The following is a 22,424-nucleotide window of genomic DNA, read 5'->3' as shown; positions in this document are numbered from 1 at the left end:
GTTGGTGCTTAAAGTTGGAATGTGATAATTTGGTTTAGAGTTGGCAGAGCCAACAAATGTGAAAATGAAATAAAAGTTGTGGTAACAACTTGTGGTAGCTGATCCTGATATCTCCATTTCCGCCATATGTATCGCATTTGTCATTATAAAAGGTAGAACTGCAAGGTAAATCCACGAAATGTGTGTCAGATGGTAGATAAATCTTAGATGAGTGTGTTGGTGCATATATTGTAAGTAAACTATGAAATATGTAAAGACAGGGGACGGGGAGGCATTACATAATTCTTGTCATAGAATGAAAGTACAACAATTTTAGGGGATAGCACTTACTCATTTCTGTGCAGCTGGTCCCTGCGGAGGTTTGAATCCTCCCTTGGGCATGGGTGTGTGTGTTTGTCCTTGGGATGATTTAGGTTAAGTAGTGTGTAAGCTTAGGGACTGATGACCTTGGCAGTTAAGTCCCATAAGGTTTCACACACACTTGAACATTTTTTTGAACTTACTCATTTTCATGTGTGTTTATTTATACTTATATTAGCCAGTAGTTAATAAATTATCAATGTGTAGCAGTGACGGGGATGTCAGAGATACAAATATAAGTGCAATCATTTTGAGGATAAGCACATAATTCTAAACACCATCTCAAGACACATTAGTCTGCATTACAGACACAACAGTGCAGAAATGTTTTATGTTTGGACCCCAGTGGCACTGGCATAAAGTCACTCAAATCCTCTGCTCCTCCTCATTTACTATCAAATAAAATAGTCAGTATTCCTTCATAATGAATTTGAACTTAAGCTCAGCAAACTGGAAAGGATTAATGTTAGCCATAAAAGATTTATTTCAAAATTTTTACCGACTTTTACCTGTATTGTAACTTCGGCAGTAGGGCTAACTGTTACTTAAGTGGTACCGGTACATTACAAAGACTTCTTAGAATAAATTTGTTTGATTTCTCTCGTTAAACATTTGGACAACCATATTACATAACTTTATTCCCAGTTAGAAAACTGTTTTTGGAGATAACTACTTATTTTTCCTTCGTACTTGTAAATCCTGCCTGTTTCTTCTTCTAATCCTGTAGATAATGCGTTGCTATTTGTCTAACAGTTATAAGCTTAGATCAATTTTTATATTCTTTACTGATTGGTGAACACACACAATGATAGTAGGGCCTCAAACTTTTTGCAAGACAATGAGTATAAAATAGTCAAATTACCAGCAGCCTCCTCCTGTTAGCAAAGACCTCGAAATGAGAGAGGGGTCTTTCTTGCGATATTAAGAAATGCCACATCTTTAATTTCGCACAAGCCATTACAACTAGCAGGATACTGCAGTAGTGTTTAAAAACATCACAAACACAGATACCCACCCAGATGGCTGTGCGTGTTGAAGCGTCCGCTTTTGGGTGGCAAGGCGCGCCGGCTCTGCTTCGAATCCACTAGAGGGATCAACGACGAGAAGGGCACACTGATTTCGCACATGGGGATGGAGGATGGGGAATAAGGGACTGATGACATTAGGTGTTTAGTCTCCTTAAACGTGTCATCATCATCATCATCAGCAGCAGCAGCAGCAGAATATATAAAATTCAAAATACAGCGAACTAGGAAAACAAGAGAATCTTTCTCTCAGTCTTTCATTTCACGCAGTAAAATAAAACTAAACAATTCATTGCAGGACTCCTACTACTATCTTATTTTAAAGCTGTTATTTAATCGGACTGAGTTCTTACTTTGACTATTGTGCAGGCTTAGAAGCAAAAGTTAGTGAGACCACGAAAAACAGAATTATATCGGTAATATACTTTCCCACAGAGTACGTGGCACTGCCGGTGAGTGTCTCATATTTTTAAGATGTGGGACTAACAACTTTTCTGTATGCTCCAGCCTTTGAATTCACCTGCACAGATCCTTCAGTCACTACCGAAAACTAGTGTTGTACCATAATCACGACGTAATTACTTTCGATATTGTAATATAAGATTTCCATACAAATTTACGCAGAGCAAATCTACACCTGTAATTTTCTCTGCAGTTTAGAATTTTTTGTGTCATTCAACTGTTTCTCGCAGTGTTTAAACATCTGTAACATCTGCGGATTACAAAAACTTCCATAGATTGTGTGATGATGACACTGAAATAAACAAATTAGGCCAATCAAATTCACAAGTATTCATGTCTCTCTTACGAAGGCACGCTCAAAAACCAAAAGCAGCATACCTGATCGGGAGTATAAAATTGTTTGTGAGATAGACCAAGGTCCATCTGGCGATCATGTCAAGCAGAGCGCCTCCCGTAGGAATCGACTTGGGGACAACGTTCTCGTGCGTTGGCGTCTTCCAAGATGGGAAAGTGGAAATCATCGCGAATGAACAAGGCAGCCGCACAACACCGAGTTATGTTGCGTTTACGGAAACCGAGAGACTCTTAGGAGAGGCAGCCAAGAATCAGGTAACGTGTGTTTATGTTATGTGTTCACTCCTTCGAACATTTTGAGACAATTTCTGTGTGCTTTCCTTCAAGTTCGAACTCAAGTGTAGACCGAATTATTACGTATTACATTTTCCTTTCAACGGTGTTGATGCTGTCTGCAGATCTGAGATTTTCTGTCTAATATGACTTGAACAACAACGGCCGTAGACAAAAACGTGCGTCGTTTTATAAATGTTCCTTTACTGTCCAGATTTACCTCCCATGTCACTGCGAAGATGGGTGTTACGGTTAAAATTTACTTACGGCACCGACGACATAGTGTGTTGATGTTGGCAAGGACCGTTGAATGCTGGGCATTATGTGACATTCATACCAACGCAAAAGTTTTATTACGAAAAGTTCGCTTTACAACAATAACTAATTTACTGAACGGGCAAGGTTACAAACAAGAACCTTTCAATAATAGTGCACGAAGAGCATTAATTACTTACTTCATGGGCGGTCGTTGCCAACGTCAGCACACTATGCCGCCGCTGACGTACGTAAAATTTCACGTATGTGATTCCTATCAGATTCCACATAGAATCTGCAACTGTTTCAGCTCCCATTTTAACCATAGAACATTATACAACTCTCAGATTGGTAAGGAGGACACAATATATTATTTTAGATGAAGGTCATGGACACAAGCAAAAGTAACTTCAGGTATGCCGCAGGGAAGTGTGTTTGAACTCTGGCTGTTCATGTTGTATATTAACATCCTGACAGCCAATGTTAACAACCACCTCGGAGTTTCCGCATGTGATACAGTTATCAACAACAAAGTACTTTCCGAAAATTGCTGCAGAAATATTCAATCAGATCTTGGTAAGATTTCAAAGTAATGCAAATATTTGTAGCTGTATTTAAATGCACGGAAATGTAAAGTTCTGTAAGTCACAAAACGAAAAACTGTAGTATTGTATGACTTCAGTATCAACAACTCATAATTACAATCAGTCCCATCATAAAAACACTTTCATTTAACGAATTGTAGGGATAGAAAGTGAAAGACTGCAGCTCGTTAGCAAGGTACTGGGAAAATAAAGTCTAGAGAAGAGATTGATAACAAACCACTTGTGAATCCCATTTTGGAATAATGAACATATGTGTAGGATGCGTACCAAATAGCACTAACAGGGGATACTGAACATAATAAAGAAGTGTGGCGCAAAAGAACGCAGTTTTCTTCCACGGGAGAGTATGAGGGAAATATTGAAGAACCTGAAATTAAGACTCTTGAAAATAGGCGTTAGTTATCTCACAAAAGCCTATTTAAAAAATTTCAAGAACCAGTATTTTTTTGAAGAATCGAGAGATAATCTTCAGGCTCTAGCGTCCATGAAGAAAAAATTTAATTACAGCATGCACAGAAGCATTTAAAGTCATTCTTCCCATGCTCCTTACATGACTATAGGGTCATTCCACACCAAGTGGTCTAAAACTGAAAAAAGTTCCCACCATCATGGTCTCCAATTTTCGTCAAATTTTAACTGTAGCTTTAGTCAAGTGTTGAAGTAAGTTTCCCAAGATTTCAGGCCTCTAGCTGCAATAGCTGCTGATCTAGACCCCCTTGTCTGAAGTGTACTTAGTCCGTGTGCATGCAACATAAAAAAAAAGTCATATTTGGAGTCTAATAAAATCGAAACTAATTCATAAGAATGGTTAGTAAGATGCGACCCTGTACAGTTTTTTTTGCTGATTCCAACGAAATTATGTATAACATTACTCATGCAAACCCCGGTCAAATAACTCGACTCAAAGTATACTTCAAAATTTGTCGTGACACAACGCGACAAATTTTGACCAATATTAAGACTGCAATGATTTCCTTGCAGTTGAAGATATGGACTTGAACTTTTGGCCAAGCTTCATGCTTGTGCTAGACATAATGCAGCCGGATTTGCAATGATCCAGGCCATATGGTCGCCCTGCAGTATCTCTTCAAATTAGGCAGTGTCAGCACAAACGGTAAAATTTACCAAAGTTTCAAGCCAATTACTAAAAAATAGTTGGCCTGAATCTGCTTGTGAATAGTATCACCTAAAAGAGAAACTCTTGCTCTACAAGACTGACATTTGTTTTTTTTGCAACGCGACCATTAAGTACTCATTAACTCACATCAAAGTTGTTATATTTTGTATGCGCGATGCACTAATTTTTCTTCATTTCTAGGAATTTGAATCTTAATAGTCGCTTAGAATTACTGATATAATTGGATATTTCATTCGTGTTTTATTCAGTGATTGGCCAGTGAGAGATGTCAGAAGTTAATGAAGACCTGTTCAATTGGAAAAGATGCTGCTGCATCAAAGTGCCATGTTATCTTCTATGCTAAGAAGACTGGATTCAAAGCGTTTAGTGATTTCACAGAATGTGACCAGAAATTGCTTGTTTCGCGTTCAGAAGCCAAACTTGACGAAAATTCCATCATTTGCTTCCACCATGAAGCCCTCTTCCTACATGAATATCAAGCGATGCAAAAGAAATGTTGCAATCCATTCAAGAAGAGGAATCACAATGTAAAAGCTGGACTTAGACTGCTTGATAATGAAACAGCTGCCAAACTTTGCCTGTTAAAGAAAAAAGAAGTGATTGATATAAAACCTGGTCAGAAGCTTTGCCCTCGCTGCATGTCGGCACTGAACCAAAAGCTAGAAGATTCATCATCACTATCAACCCAATCTGAACAAGATTTCACAACGGATGAAACTGAACCAGCCATCAACAAAAGTTTATCATTTATTGGTGCTTCACCATTGAAAAGAAGACAACTAAGTAAAAGAGATAAGCAAAGCTATGCAAAAAGAAAGATCTTGGATGCACAAAGTTTAATTGGGAATCAAATTGCTGCTGCTGTAGGAATCAATTACGATGAACAGCCAAGTTCAAGTAAAAGTCGCCCATGCAATAATTGTGCAGATCTTGATAATCTTATAGAAGAGTTGAAAGAAAAATGTAAAGTGTCAAATCGTAGGACAAAAGTTCAAATATTGACCTTGGTTCCAAGAAGCTGGACAATTAAAGATACGACAACAGCATTTAATGTATCAGAAAGAATGGTAAAGCAAGCGAGAAAACTGAAGAATGAGCAAGGTGTTCTAGCTTTTCCAGCAAATCGGCAAGGAAGGAAGCTTTCAGATGAAGTTGTCCAGAAAGTACATGACTTTTTTCAAGATGACGAATTCAGCAGACTTTGTCCAGGGAAGAAAGACTGTGTGCCTGTGAGAATTTCAGGAACAAAGGTGTACAAGCAAAAGCGGTTGTTGCTTTGCAATTTGAAGGAAATGTACGTGTCTTATCAGAAGCAAAATGGACCAGAAATTGGCTTCTCAAAGTTTTGCGAGCTTAGACCAAAATGGTGTGTTACAGTTGGCTCTGCTGGAATGCACTCAGTTTGTGTCTGTACAATACACCAAAATGTCAAGCTTATGCTCACTGGTGCATCAATCAATGAAGACTACAAGGAAATTCTTAGCAAAGCTGTTTGCAGCTTGGAAAACAAGGATTGTATGCTTCATCGTTGTGAAAACTGCCCTGGTCCAGAAGGTGTAGAAGCAGTTATTGCAACATATTTTGAAGATAATGACCCTGAAGAACTGATTGAGTACAAACAATGGATTCATACCGACAGGGATACTTTAGAAACAAAGCAGCTTTCAACAGAAGAGTATGTTGAAGATATTGCAGCAAAAATTTGGAACCTGTCTTGTCATCACTACATTGCCAAGCATCAAAGCCAGCACCTGAAAGCTCTCAAAACTGATTTGAAAGAAGGCGAATTCATAATACTAATGGATTTTGCTGAAAACTATTCATTTATTGTTCAAGATGCAGTGCAAGGCTTTCACTGGGAAAACAGTCAAGCAACAGTTCATCCATTTGTAGTCTACTACTGTGAAAACGAAGAGGTGCAATGTGTGAATCTTTGTGTTATTAGTGACTGCCTTCGACACGATACGATTACTGTCCATGTTTACATTGGAAAAGTAATCAATTACCTGAAGATGCAATTTTCCAAAATAAGCCACATCCACTACTTCAGTGATGGTTCAGCTGCACAATATAAGAATTTCAAGAATTTTCTCAACTTATGCTATCACAAAGAAGATTTTGAAATAACAGCAGAATGGAATTTCTTTGGAACAAGCCATGGAAAGTCGCCTTGTGATGGCATTGGAGGCACAACAAAACGGTTGGCAGCAAGAGCAAGTTTGCAACGTCCATATGAAAACCAGATTCTAACACCCAAAGATCTTTTCAACTTCTGCAATGATAATATCAATGGAATCAAATTCTTTTTCATCAGCAAAGAGGAAGTTGAAGAAGAAAAAGCTTCTCAAGAAGAAAGATTCCTGCAAGGGCACACTCTAGCTGGCACAAGAGAAAACCACCATTTTTTGCCCATTGATATGACGACAATTAAGGTCAGTAGAGTTTCTAATGATGCGACATCTTTTTTGGCCAAAATTAGTGCTGCTGAAGTAGTAGTTCAAGTCATGGATCTTCAGCCTGGGCAGTATGTTGCTTGCATTTATGAAAAGAAATGGTGGATTGGAAACATCGTTGAAATCTCAGTCGAACAGAAAGATGCTTTCATAAGCTTTATGCATCCTCATGGTCCTGCAAGTTCATTTTATTGGCCCTTAAGACGTGATACTTGCTGGATTCCAGAACAACTTATCATTGGTGTTATTCCAGCTCCATCAGTGACATCATCTGGTCGGCAATACAGTTTTCCTGAAAGCATTCTCTTGCAAATCAACGATGCTTCCAGAATGATGAAGTAACTGAGGAAGACAGGCTTGGGAACCTGCATAAAGAAACCCACAATCAGGCTTGGGATCCTGTGGTAAAGACACCCTGTAATCAGGCTTGGGAACCTGCAGTAAAGATACCCACCCGTGGCTGTTACTGCATGGCTATCGGGCGTGGCCCCTATGGCGATGGGGATGCTGGTTTTATTGTGATAACCAGTAATGGCTCAGCCATCATGGACCAACGCAGGGCACTGCGCACACAAAATATAAGATACTTTGACCTGAGTAAATAAGCACTTAATGGAAGCGTTGCAAAAGAAAAATATATCCATCTTGTAGAGCAAGAGTTTCTCTTTCAGATGATACTATTCACAATTAAATCCAGGCTGACTATTTTGTAGTAATGGGCTTTGAACTTTGGTAAATAAAGCCATTTGCGCTGACACTGCCAAATTTGAAGAGATTTTGCAAGGCGGCTATAAAGCCTGGGTAGTTGGAAATCCAGCTGTATTATGTCCAGCACAAAGATAAGACTTGGTAAAAAGTTCAAGTCCATATCTTTATCTGCAAGGAAATTATTGCAGTCTGAATATTGGTCAAAATTTGTCGCATTAAGTCACGACAGAATTAGGGGTACACTTTGAGTCGACTTGTTTGACCGGATTTTGCATCAGTAATCTTATAATTAATTTCGTTTGAATCAGCACAAAAAACTGTACAGGGTCTCATCTTACTAACCATTCTTATGAATTGGTTTCAATTTTATGAGACCCCAAAAATGGCATTTTGTCTGATGTCGCGCGCATGCGAACTTACTACCCTTCAGACAAGGGGGTGTAGATCAGCAAGTATTGCAGCTAGAGGCTTGAAATCTTGAGAAACTTAATTTAGCACTTGACTAGTGCTACAGATAAAATTTGAAGAAAATTGGAGACATGATGGTGGGAAGGTTTAGACCACTTGGCATGGAATGACCCTATAGCATGAAGAAGCCCAAATCTGCCTCGTATCCTCTGCCGTGCATAGTACGTACGTATGTAGATGTAGGTATCAATCAGCATAGACAGACAAGATTTCCAACTCGATTCAAATATTAAACGGATATCATAGAAATTAATTCTAAGTGAGCTACAATATCGAACAAGTGAGCTTGTAGTCCGTGCGCTTGGACGATTATGTGTGTCTATATTGCTTTATACGGGAAATATTTTATCCCTCTCATTATAACATCTCAGGAATAATCATGTGCATTTTCGATTACAGCGCTTCAGGCTGAATGCAGATAAAACGGCATTCAGGTCGAGTTATAAATATACTTTATTATTGGAAGATATGCAAATAATGGCAGTTCTTAGGTCTACATTGATACTGATACTGCATTGCGGCTCTTCCTTCAGATTTATTATTAGACTGTATTTCTGTGCTCAGGCATGGCTAAGGAAAATAAACTGTCGTGATTATGGTTCTTACTGACTGTAGGGGATTTCGTTTGTATTAATCCGTTTGAATCGTTTGACATTGTTCTCACGCAATTCTGAACAATTGTCTAGTACAAGCCATTGGGGGAAATCGACATAGTTTCAAGTTATTGCCCTGAGTCTTCCAGGATTTTGACACAACTATAAAGCCGAACCATTTACATGACTACTTTTGGGCAGATTCTGAAGCTTCAGAGACAGTTCTTTTGAAACAGAATTTTGTGCTGCATGTTGTTCCCTACAGTCTGAGGCTTCCAGAACATCTACGGACGATTAGCCTAATTAATACACTCCTGGAAATTGAAATAAGAACACCGTGAATTCATTGTCCCAGGAAGGGGAAACTTTATTGACACATTCCTGGGGTCAGATACATCACATGATCACACTGACAGAACCACAGGCACATAGACACAGGCTACAGAGCATGCACAATGTCGGCACTAGTACAGTGTATATCCACATTTCGCAGCAATGCAGGCTGCTATTCTCCCATGGAGACGATCGTAGAGATGCTGGATGTAGTCCTGTGGAACGGCTTGCCATGCCATTTCCACCTGGCTCCTCAGTTGGACCAGCGTTCGTGCTGGACGTGCAGACCGCGTGAGACGACGCTTAATCCAGTCCCAAACATGCTTAATGGGGGACAGATCCGGAGATCTTGCTGGCCAGGGTAGTTGACTTACACCTTCTAGAGCACGTTGGGTGGCACTGGATACATGTGGACGTGCATTGTCCTGTTGGAACAGCAAGTTCCCTTGCCGGTCTAGGAATGGTAGAACGATGGGTTCGATGACGGTTTGGATGTACCGTGCACTATTCAGTGTCCCCTCGACGATCACCAGTGGTGTACGGCCAGTGTAGGAGATCGCTCCCCACACCATGATGCCGGGTGTTGGCCCTGTGTGCCTCGGTCGTATGCAGTCCTGATTGTGGCGCTCACCTGCACGGCGTCAAACACGCATACGACCATCATTGGCACCAAGGCAGAAGCGACTCTCATCGCTGAAGACGACACGTCTCCATTCGTCCCTCCATTCACGCCTGTCGCGACACCACTGGAGGCGGGCTGCACGATGTTGGGGCGTGAGCGGAAGACGGCCTAACGGTGTGCGGGACCGTAGCCCAGCTTCATGGAGACGGTTGCGAATGGTCCTCGCCGATACCCCAGGAGCAACAGTGTCCCTAATTTGCTGGGAAGTGGCGGTGCGGTCCCCTACGGCACTGCGTAGGATCCTACGGTCTTGGCGTGCATCCGTGCGTCGCTGCGGTCCGGTCCCAGGTCGACGGGCACGTGCACCTTCCGCCGACCACTGGCGACAACATCGATGTACTGTGGAGACCTCACGCCTCACGTGTTGAGCAATTCGGCGGTACGTCCACCCGGCCTCCCGCATGCCCACTATACGCCCTCGCTCAAAGTCCGTCAACTGCACATACGGTTCACGTCCACGCTGTCGCGGCATGCTACCAGTGTTAAAGACTGCGATGGAGCTCCGTATACCACGGCAAACTGGCTGACACTGACGGCGGCGGTGCACAAATGCTGCGCAGCTAGCGCTATTCGACGGCCAACACCGCGGTTCCTGGTGTGTCCGCTGTGCCGTGCGTGTGATCATTGCTTGTACAGCCCTCTCGCAGTGTCCGGAGCAAGTAGGGTGGGTCTGACACACCGGTGTCAATGTGTTCTTTTTTCCATTTCCAGGAGTGTAGATGGTATGGAGATGAAACGTGATACAAGTTGAATTTCTACATCTACATTCATATTGTGCGAACCACCGTGAAGCTCATGGCAGAAGTTATCCCCCCCCCCCCCCCCCTGTACCATTATTAGCGCTTTTCCCAGTTCCAATCATGTTTGATTAAATGCCTTCGTGAGTGCTGTAATTAATCTAATCTTATCCTCACGATACCTATGGGAACAATATGTAAGGGGTTGTAGTAGATTCCTAGAGTCATCATTTAATTTGTTATTTCCTCTGTCACAACCCAGCACATTCAGGCTCTTACAGAAACTACACCACTTCTTTGTAGCGTTGCGTTCCGTACTGTGTAGAATCCATCGATGATTATCCCTATTGAGGTCCGTAGCAGAGCTAAAAAGGCAAACTTGTCTTCAACTCCAAGGTTAGTTTGAATAGCACAGTGCTTTACGAAGTATAGTGGCACTGGAGGTAGCATGTACTTGCCTTCCTGCGACCTTTGAACTGATTTATCCGGTCAGTTATAGGGGGACGTACAGAATGAAGTGGACTTAGTCATAACTGCGTCTTCCATTCCGATATGTTCCCTCATCCACTTCTTTGATTTCCTGTCTCAATTGTTCACTAAACAACCGTCAGATTTTCAATGGCTTTCGCATGAAAAGCCCATTGCTGACTGCCGTTAAGTCAAAACTGGTAATATATATGGATTACGAGTTTTTCTTTTCTGTCACACTGGAAGTATAGTTCTGAAAACTCTACAGTAGCGTATTTAGTTTTCCATATTTACTCCTCTATTTATTTATCTTTCTGCATATTACATCATTCTCTTAAACAGCTCTAAATAAAAAAAAACTCACATATTGATTCTATGACTTCATTGATAAGGTGTCCTATTTTCTTTTCTATATCGTTCCTATTATGAAGACGCAAAAATGACGATACTGACATGCGTATTGACGAGTTAGATGCCTGGTGTTCTTTGTTACTGCAAAGGCTTGGATCTGTTATTGTGCTACTGTACTGATCACGCACTTTAAGGTGGCCTTTTTCTGATTGATGAAGTTACGCTGAGTTCGGTCATTAAGGAATATTTGGTAGTTGCCAAGCTTAGCTACATAGCAGTAAACAAGCCACTGGGAAAATAGTGTTGATTCGTTTGTGTTGCTGTGTGTGATAATTATTATTGCTGCGAGCGAAGAAGCTGTACTTGGTCCTCCTAGTGACTAACCATCGTTCTTTTTCATGCTATGTTGTTTGCTGACATGCCCTGGGGTGGAGGTGGCAGCGATTGTCCCTGCAAGCAGTGTGCTACGAGATTGTCGCAAGCTTTACCTCCCAGCATTCTCCATGAAAGAGCCGCCTTGTAGTTCGGGATTAGTAGTAGGAGATGCAACGCTAGTATAATGTAATTTTAAAATATGTGTTCTTGACAAGGTGACAATAACAGATTTGGCACACTCATGATTTTGGCACATTGGTGGTTCTTATTGTGTAACGCCAGGACAGCGAATGGGCCACATTGGTGTTTCAGTGTAAGTACACACAGTCACTAATCAGCGTGTCAACTCACCCTGTTTTCCAGTGCAGCTGCGCGCGCCTATGGGTGGACACACAGAATGCCGGGTGATCTGCTAGTCGAGATGCAGCAGTGCCATTATTTCTCACAAGATTTTACAGAAACTATTCGATAAAAAAACAGAGTTTGATTTACTTATAGATCTATCTGTCAGCCTCATTGTGAAGTCCCCATCACTTCGTTAATGAACATAGTTATTGTGACATTCCGCATCTAAGAAAGACACTGCGCGAAATTCGAAAAGTTTACAATGAAAAATAGAGGTCCTTATGATTTTGCAGTTGGAGCATAGCACATCATCATCAGTAGCTGTGTATGAAATTTAATTAACATTTTGAATTTTATTTAGACTTTGGGAGGAGGTCTCTATCCATCTCCAATCTCGAAACAATGCATTTTATGTAGCGCACTCAGTTTTGATCGTGTGCGCCAATGATAAAGCCAGGATGAAATAGTCGTAACATCGCTCGTATCTCATATAAACAGCCTGAGATGTCGGAACTAGATTTTGGCAAATGATAGCACACACAGGAGAGTATTTTGCCATGTGGTTAATACATGGAACTCCGTAATCTACCACATTATCAAGTGACTATAGATTTTTTCAATGAACCCATTTAATTTTTCAAGGCCACTGAAAGCTGGTGAAATGAGAATTGCTGAGGGTTTTGCAACGGCATAAATGAAGAAATGACATGTTTATTTTCATACTACTGACCTATCTTTTCCGCAGTTGCTCGTTTAGCACTACACTGTTTCAGGATCCTGTTCCAGTTTCAACTACTTTAAAATGTTAGTGGGATGGTCTTAATAGACTCTGACGTTTTTTGGAAAAAGAAGCATGACATTCAATGAATTTATAACCATATGTGGGGATTGCTGCAATCACGAACAGAATAGATTTCTGGTTATTGATAAAACAAGAAAATGGAGTGAGGGGCAATACAGACGAACCTTACATGAATTTCTGTTTAAAAGATTGTGTACCAACCTGTAACTATGTCAGTACACTGTCTACTATGGGTAAGTTCATATGCATGTCATACACTCATCCTGAGGGGATAATCTGCAGGAAATGTAAAAGATTAAATGAAACTTCTAAATTTCATACTATATGAAGGCAAACATTGGGAAATGCTAAGAAAATGGTGACCGTAAATGTATATGAAATTGAAAAAAAAGATCAAGTTGGAAGCAATAGTTTTATAAAAAATGCCCAGAGATACATTTTTCTTTTTTACTTTAATAAGAAATACTAGCAGCACTGAAATAAAACTAATATATACACTAAAAATCAGACCAAATTTCATGATGGTTTCTCAAATTCTTCATTGTCTTGCTGGATATTGCATTGTTTATGAGTTTACAAAAATCTTTTTCAAGGTCATTCATTGTAGAATCCCTCATGCTCGCATAATATCAATATACTTCTTCGGCCAGCGTGACTAATTGAAGGTGATAGCGTAAGTAACTTATAATCAGCTCATCCATAACTTAATGCTCTACTGAAGGTTTCTGTTGTGTATTACATATCTCTGTTTATCCTCCAGCATCGTCATCGGCCTGGAGAGGGAACCATTGCATGGAACTAGGAGCTCCAGACATCTTGAAAATGACTGTACACATTATGGAGACTATTAAGATATGCCAGTTTTACTAACACAGCACATCCTACACCAGAATCCGTAACCACATCTTTGAATTTACATAATAAACGATTTCTATATAGAATAGACTTTTCATCGGAGGGTTTCATTTCAACAAATGATAACTGTATTAAACAAGTCTATCTCTCTAATATTGTTTTGGCTGAGAAGTGTAACATACCACCATGGGAAATGTACTGTACATAGATTATTCTTAACTGTATATTTTAGTTTTGTTTCAATGCTACTGGTCTTTATTATTATGCCACAAAAGAAATATGTATCTCTAGACATTTTCTGTAAAATGTTTCTGCCAAAATTAGATCTATGTATGTATGTACTGTACAAAAAACTGTCACCAAAGAAAGAAATTATATATACGTCGGAGGAGTATGGGAAGGTAAAACTGACAACACCATATGACATCATTGGGGGAAGGCGGGAAGCGATGGGGGAATCTGGCAGCAATGCAGAGCGAGCTTGAACAGGCTGCTCCCCACAACTTACTCAATATAGCTCATGTAAGCATGCCAGACAAAGCATTAGTCACCCTCAGGTTACATTTAGCTGAAACCATCTCTAAACTAGACAACAGGCTCAGTTCGGAGAGGAAGAATGTCCACTAGGTTCTTCCAGTATATGATACTGAGCTGAAGCCACTTATTGACGATCAGATCTCGCAAAGCTATGAAACTGCGAACATGTTAACTGCTAAGTTTCACCTACTGTGCCAAATAGTCCCAGGCGTTTACTGTAGGGTTAACATTGGCTGATTTAAAGGGCCATTAGAGTTGTGCAATAGTTTGCCACAGTGTTCGTCAGAGGAAAGTAGGCATGAAGCCCATTGAACATAGCTGTTGTCATCTTGAAAGATGCAGTAGTCACAGCATACTCATCATGAATGTGTAGAACAAAGGGCAGTAATTCATCACAGATAAGATAGAAATAGACATCCTGGTTCACATTTATTGTGATCTAAATGAGAAGGCTCAAGTCCTGGCACAAGGAACAGCACCAAAATAACAAGAAACCACTTCCAACCTGAACCACACCCTCACCATCTTAGCAGGTTAAACGCCTTATTGGGCCGTCTGCGTTCTTTGTGCTTCGTATCATTTCAAAAGAGAGAGAAATCACGAGTCATTGGACCACACAACACGCCTCCAATAAGCTATTACCCAGTTTCTGAGTTGTTTGGTCCACTGAAAACATTCAGTTTTACCTGCTGCTGTGGCCAATGGCCTTTTATGATGTATTTGACTCACAATGTTTATTGGACGCAGTTCCCTTTGCATTTTTCGCCTGGAAACTTATTGAGATGATTTACATTCACTGACAGCAGCAATTCCTGCAGGTTTGAAACCTCTTGTCATTGTCAAGGTGACACACTCGTTTCTGATTCCTGGCACCTAGGGTCTTTCTCCGAGCACTGTTGCATGCCAAGTTACATGGTTGTGTGTGGTACACCTTTTCTTGTAGACACATTGGAAAGTCCACGCTAATAACAAACAAATCGGAAAACATCACTCATGGCGTTGTTTTGGTATGTCCAAATACAATATCTCCTTTCTGCTATTCTGTCACGGTGTCCAAGAAGGCTGCAATAATACGTCGTTGCATATCATTGGGAGTAGTTGGTATGTCCTTTTAGACAGCGTCTTTCAGTTTTTCCTAAAGAAAAATGTCTACAACCTCAAATCTGGGTAACGGACTGGCCAAAGTACGGGTCCTCTGCGTCCAGTCCAACGATTTGGAAATAATTCGTGAAGACATGATGTAGTACTTCGTGAGCTATGGGCTGGACAGCTATCCTGCTGGTACCACAGGTTCCTCCAGGTCTTCAGACCAATGTCTCCTAGCATCCATGTCAGGTGGTCTGTTAGGCGTCTGCGATACTTCTGCACGTTCACTGTTCTGTCTATGAAAAACAGGCCTATGAGTTGAGGTTTACCATCTCACACCACATGTTTACACTCGATGCACGCTGAGGTTCCACCTGACGACAACGGGGACTGTCAAGAGACAGACATGTTCCGCCTACCTGGCCATGACTGGGAAACGTGGCTTCATGTCGAAACAAGATACATGATACATTGGAGCAGTGGCGGCCGCTCAAGCATTCCATTGGTGTTGCCAAAAAAAACTTAGTTTCTTAGCATCGAATGTATACGGAATTTTGTCGGTAATCCATATATATCATAAGATATTACATCAAACAAAACGTATAGAGAAACAGAAATAAACACTTATTGCAACAGCGCCCTTCTTATTCACAGTAAGAGATTGATATATTCCTGGAGAACTTAATAGCAAATGTTTGTTTAAGAGAGAGAGAGAGAGGGGGGGTTGCTTTAGCTATCTATTTCGCATGTCTGCATGCGCTATAAAACGTAACACTAACTCCGAAAATCACCGTCGCACACACAAATGCACACGCACTCACACATATCAACAGCACAATTATTCACTCCTCACGAGGAATGTTCGGTCACTTTTATGTGGCAGTCGTAAGCAGGGGGTGTTTAGCTTAAGATACATGTGGAAATAGGGTCTGAACTACCACGGAACAACGACACCACCAACGTCAGCTAACAACTGCTCTCTAGCCGTTACCAAATGATTTATGTGCTCCGCTTTGAGTTGTGCTTGCTGGTTGTTTCCTTTTCTTGTTTTGAAATGAGTGCAGAGAGCAATCTTGCTCTGTCACACGGTTCGAAACTGACTCACACAGATGGAATCAGCAGTCCATATGTACATTATTACATCGGTTCTGCCTTCCCAGGACCACCAAACACTGACGCAGGCTGCCAGCCCTGTGAGAGGGAGGCGTGGCTTGTCCCCCCACTCCGCTCTTCTCCTCCTCGACAGCCAGAACTCTTCGTTTGTTTTAGATTCGCCGACTGCCAGAAAAGTGTCCGCTACAACATGAGCGCCAGTATGAGTAATAATAGAACATGTATAAATTTTCGAACTTTTAATCTGGATTTTGCGAAGCAAATTTAATCCGATTACCATCATATAAAACTAAAAGCATTTTACTTGCCAAAAGCAGCAAGTCCATGACTTTGGAAAGACAACTTCAAAATAATTAGTAAGAACGATATTGTAAACCGATTCGTCGCCCCTTCTTGTTGGCAAGTAAATCTGTCATCTCAGATTGAAATGTTCAATTTTACACACGAATGACTTTTTACAGTATTGCATCCCTAAGGCACTCAGTCATTCTTCTTTCATGATGTTTCATAGGAACGTTTTAATTCTCTTGAGCATTGAAAAGCACTGCTCAGCTTCTGATGTCGAGATAGGCGTCGTGATTAGCAGTTTCAAAACTTCGTTACAGTCTCTTCGGATGTGCCACGAAGTTCATCCTCTAGAATCAGTGAAGGAAATGGAACTGCCTTAGCAATTGCTCATAACTCAGGCCTCGCATAGAAGACTTGAAGCTCACCCTTCAGCTTCCTTTTTTCCAGAAATATATGTGTGTCTTTAATTTCAAGGTATTCGTCTGGAAAATCTGTGATGTATTTGTCAAACTGATTTACATCAAATACGTTGGCTGCAGCGAGGTGTACAGTGAACTGAAAACGTAATTTTATTTCAGAAAGGGCGGCATCGCACACTTCCTAAGCATCTCTTTTTTTATGCCCATCAAGAATTCGTGGCTTCTTTGCAGGCGTCGTTTCGTCATTTTCGAAACTAATCTCGTTAAGGATGGAGTCAATGTCATCTCTGATGTTTTGCATTACCGCTTAAAAGTTCTGGTTGTCTTGTGTTGCTGTGGTCGGTTCGGTTATCTTCTTCTGAAGCTGATTAAAAAGTACGTCTGCATGAGGCATTATCTAGCCAGAAAATGAATTCGTTATCTTCCAGTATTTGTTTGTATGAACCAGCTTTTTCAATAGTAGAAGATAATTTTATGCTCTCATTTATTCCAGTGAATTCCATAACAATAATAAGATTTTCCCTGTTTTTGAAAACATCTTTTACTATTCGCGAATAGTAATTCCATCTCGTCACACACACGGGGCAAGTTTTTTTAAATAATTCTTTGCCACACCTTTGATCTCTGTGGCGAGCTAGAAACAAAGAAGAATTACTTGAAGGTGTGCAAAAAAGATGCGGACTTTGCGATTAACAGAGGCTGTCGTATACATAAGGTTGAACTGAAGCGCATAACAATGGATGTAGTTTGCATTTGGATATTTGTCTTTAATTAATTTCCGAACCCCATTCGACTTGCCACTCATGCCGTTTGCCCCATCGTAATACTGAGCTATTAGTGTTGCGATCGTCGCCAATTAATGGTTCAATTTCTTTCAGAATATTCTCAGCTACAGTATGAGTATTCTGACTTAAAAGATTAACGAAGTTCCAAAATCTTTCAACAGGTTTTCCCTCAACAACATAACACAAAACAATAACCAATTGAAATTCGCAAGACACACACATGTGATTTCATCCGCGATTATTGCAACATAATCGGCACGTTGTATTTCTTTACCAACTTCATCATAGTACACTTCCAACGTTCATTGCAGTAATTTGTTCTGAAGTCTTAGAAATGCCTTTGAATACTGATGCTTGAATGAGATGAACTTGAAGATATTTATCCAGTTCCGCGCCAAACTGAATTAGCTCGCGAAAAAACCTCTTATTTTCAGTCATCAGATTCGTCGTGGCCCCTGAGAGGCAGTTCCAAAGCACCACAGAACCGAATACAGTTTACAATTAAATTCAATATATATCTATTCTTTTCTGCACCTATGTTGTGGCTGTATATTTTTTGTCTATATTGCGGATCTAATTTCTGCTGAATTTTGGTTTTGCCTAGAAATGAAAGACTAAGCACATTATTCATGTGTCGCTTTGACATTTCATGTACTTTCATTTTAGACCATATATTCCCAGTATCAGTTATTCCGGTCTTAACGCCAGTAAACATCTCCTCCAAATAACACACAAGGACAACAAAAAACAGCGTTGCTTTATTCACAACCACAAATCCATTTCATCTTTTGGTAAATTTCTGGATTGAACTTAAGGCATCGATTTTTTGTTTGCTGCTACAGATTCAGATTCGGGAGTGGCCTACCTAGTGTTTCCTATCTGAGGGTCCTTTCGCTAAATGGCGTTTTTAATAACTTGGCTCTGAGCACTATGGGACTTAACAGCTGTGGTCATCAGTCCTCTAGAACTTAGAACTACTTAAACCTAACTAACCTAAGGACATCACACACATCCATGCCCGAGGCAGGATTCGAACCTGCGACCGTAGCAGGCGCGCGGTTCCGGACTGCGCGCCTAGAACCGCGAGACCACCGCGGGCGGCTTTTAATAACTCATTTACTTTGTTAATGTTTGCTATTTTCACAGTCAACTGAATTTTTCCTTGCAGATAGCGCTGTACAGACAGCTACATACGGTTCACTACAACTACAACGTGTTTGCATAGAACTGCATTACATGAACGTAGCGAATATAAACAGAAATACTGCACCTTTGTTGGTAAACAAATACTCAACAGGTGGTGAATACGTTAGTGTTTTTGTTCTGTAGCAACAGTCCTGCTGTTGTGAAAGATACCAATATAGAAATAATGCCTCTTAGTTGCAAAATATAAGGGCATAATTACATTCGAATTACATATAGCTATTTGTAACGATATTTAAGTGTATTATTTCTGCGTTCGATTTAATTAAGCATTAATTAGCGTTTAGGGATGCATTAGCATTAACTTGCAGAAAGATTGTAAAACTGGATTACAAGAAATCTGCACCCCGATATGTTCTAATATGATCGCTAGATGGCAGATCGTGCTTCTATAGGTCCTGCACTTTACTGCTTTCTGGCCGAAGAAAAGAAGAGTATAGAAACCAACGGCCGAGCCTTTCACACAGCGCTTATGAGCATAGAGTAAACATCTCTGGAGTGAGCATTGCGTTCTGCGCATGTTGTCAACATTAAACCAGGATTGTCACGTGTTTGCGGGACTTCGCTGTGCGCGAGTGCTTTTTGCGGAGTTTGAAGTTTATAATATCAAGAGTTTTTGTTGTGTTTTCACCGTTTGTTGATAGTGTAATAACGATGGTGAATTACTGTTGTTGCTATGGATGCAAAGAAAAATATGTGAAAGGAGGGACAGTAACTTTTCATGGGTACTATGTTTAAAAATTTCGATACGCATTATAATTAAGGCTTGATTCTGTAGACCTATTTTTCTACGATTTTATGACTATACAGGGTGTCCCAGCTATCTTGTCCACCCAAAATATCTCTGGAACAATAACAGCTAACGACTTTCACCGGTATCAATGTAGGGCTTGGGCCCATGAATGTACATATTTGGAAACATTCTAAAACGAAAGCATATGTGTTTTTCAACACAAACTTATGTTTTTTTTTAAATGGACCTCCTATATTTTTTCTTCAGCAATCCATAGCACGACAAAGCACATACACAATGGCGCTGATTGCATCGCAATATTCCCATTACATCCCGAGATATTGAGACGCGAAGTTGACGCTTGAAACACCCGACATGCGCTGCTAGCGCGCGTCCTGAGGCTCAGGCGTGAACCCCATGCTGCCCGTAATCGCGAAGTGATTGACATGTGTAATCACACCACCATACTTATCAAGAGGTCCGAAACGAATAATACGGTCTACTGCCATCAACTCTCATAAGCACATAATGGTTTCCCTCTTGCATGTTTTACGTATCTACGTACACAATATGAACCACTACCGATCGGTGTACACCCGTCAGGTTGTCTTATTTATCCTGCACACCCAAAATAAGGTTTATCTAATGCGTTATATGACCCATTGTGCCTGTCGCGCAGGGCCTGGCTCTGCCTAGTCAAGTGTCCAACGTATTTCCCACTACTGCCACAGTTACCACTTCGCCTTGTTTATGATTTGCGACCCATGCAAACTCCTGTACTCCACCACCCTCCGAGCATCCCATTTGTTGTTGCTTTGACGTGCAGTACACCGCTTGCCAGTGTAATCGTGCATCAGAGTAATCTAGTGACGGCACGGAGGTAGTACACATTGTGAATAAACGTTGTCTTGTGGAACTTATACTGTGCAGTATAATGTACACACATGAAGATATGGTAGAAATGCTGCTGATCTATGGAGAATGTACGTTGACGGGAAATACGTTATGAGATTGCTTGTTTGTCGATAGTACTGTTAGCGAACATTATGATTATTAAGTTAATATGTCTGTTTTCTACCCTACTCTACATACCTGTACTGTACCCTGTTGTAGGTGGACGAAATGCTGTTCAGGCAGAACGACTGTACAGAAGACGATTCCCTGACAAGCCATCGCCTTTGCGCCGGATGTTTGGTCGTATCACATCTCGTCTACGTGAAACGGGAAGCTTAAATACAAGACCTCGACATCGTCCTAGAACACGCACAGATGAACGTGCTGAAGTTGCTGTGCTCGCTACCATAGCTGTGAATCCCCAAATCAGCACACGTCAAATTGAACGTGAAGTTGGTGTGTCGAAATCAAGCGCACAGCGTATTCTTAAACGTCATAAATTTCATCCTTACCATGTTCATTTACACCAGGATCTTCATGGAAATGACTTCCGCAATAGGGTAACATTTTGTCGGTGGGCTCAGCAAAAACTTCTGACTAATCCAAATTTTTTTGCAGATGTTCTCTTTACCGACGAGGCATCATTCTCCAACAAAGGAATTTTCAATATGAGGAATATGCATTATTGGTCCGCAGGCACTCCATCGTGGAAAGTTAATGTTTGGTGTGGGATTATTGGAGATACCATTATCGGACCTTTCTTTATAAATGGCATCCAAAATGGCAGATAATACTCCAGATTGATACGACACAATCTTCCTGTTCTCTTGGACACCGTACCTCTGAACCGGAGAATGGTCATGTGGTATCAGCATGACGGATGCCCTGCACATAACGCCTTACGAGCACGACGACTTTTGAACCGTAAGTTCCCTGGTAGGTGGATTGGACGAAGTGGCCCAGTTAGGTGGCCTGCCCGATCTCCGGACCTTACACCGCTGGATTATTTTCTTTGGGGAGCAGTGAAGGATGCTGTTTACCAACATGAACCAACACCAGAGGACATGAAGCAACGCATTATTGATGCTTGTACAGCCATCAAGGAGGAAACAGTAGCACGAAGTAGGGCATCCTTCATCCGCAGAGTGACCCTATGTATGCAAGCCAATGGGCATCACTTTGAGCATGAGATGTGAACGCTATGTTTAGTATGTAGTGCTGGTATCACAGTGGAAGTTTCTACAAAGGGCCATTTTACCCAGTGATGTTAGGAAACATTTGTTTGCAACAATTTGTCATTTAACGCATTAGATAAACATAACATTGATAATTATGTGATAATAAAAATACTTGGTTAAACATGTTTACATTCATCTTCTATGTCCTACCTGAACTTCCCAAATCAAAACATTTTTACCTAAACAACGGTAAAACTTTTAGTCCACTTGCTCGTTTCACTAAAACCATCAACATGAATTTTACTATTAAGAGTGAATGATTAATTGTCACTTGCGCTAGATCTACAGTAAAGTAAAGTTTTAACGTTGAACGGCATTACCTTTTTAGAAACGGATTAACGATAAGCGAAGTTAACTTTGTGACTAACGTTGCGGTACACAGATATGTTACAGAACCGCATCACCCCTGGCCTATGGGATAAATACCTGCTGGAACGTACGACATTAATGCAGGATGGCAGCAGACCGTATTATTCGTTTCGGACC

The 22,424-nt window shown here is 40.8% G+C and overlaps 1 protein-coding gene across 1 annotated transcript in view; it reads left to right on the top strand.

The window, feature by feature from the left end:
• The first annotated feature begins 2,279 nt into the window (after positions 1 to 2,279).
• LOC126161817 (heat shock protein 70 B2-like) overlaps positions 2,280 to 22,424 on the top strand; it is a 160,501-nt gene continuing 140,356 nt past the window's right edge. The window contains exon 1 of the mRNA XM_049917921.1: positions 2,280 to 2,456. Within this exon, the coding sequence (XP_049773878.1) occupies positions 2,280 to 2,456 (177 nt within the window). The remainder of the gene's footprint in view (positions 2,457 to 22,424) is intronic.

The sequence above is a fragment of the Schistocerca cancellata genome, chromosome 1, assembly GCF_023864275.1.
Source record: "Schistocerca cancellata isolate TAMUIC-IGC-003103 chromosome 1, iqSchCanc2.1, whole genome shotgun sequence".
NCBI lineage: Eukaryota > Metazoa > Arthropoda > Insecta > Orthoptera > Acrididae > Schistocerca > Schistocerca cancellata.
This window is presented reverse-complemented; position numbering and strand designations above follow the sequence as displayed.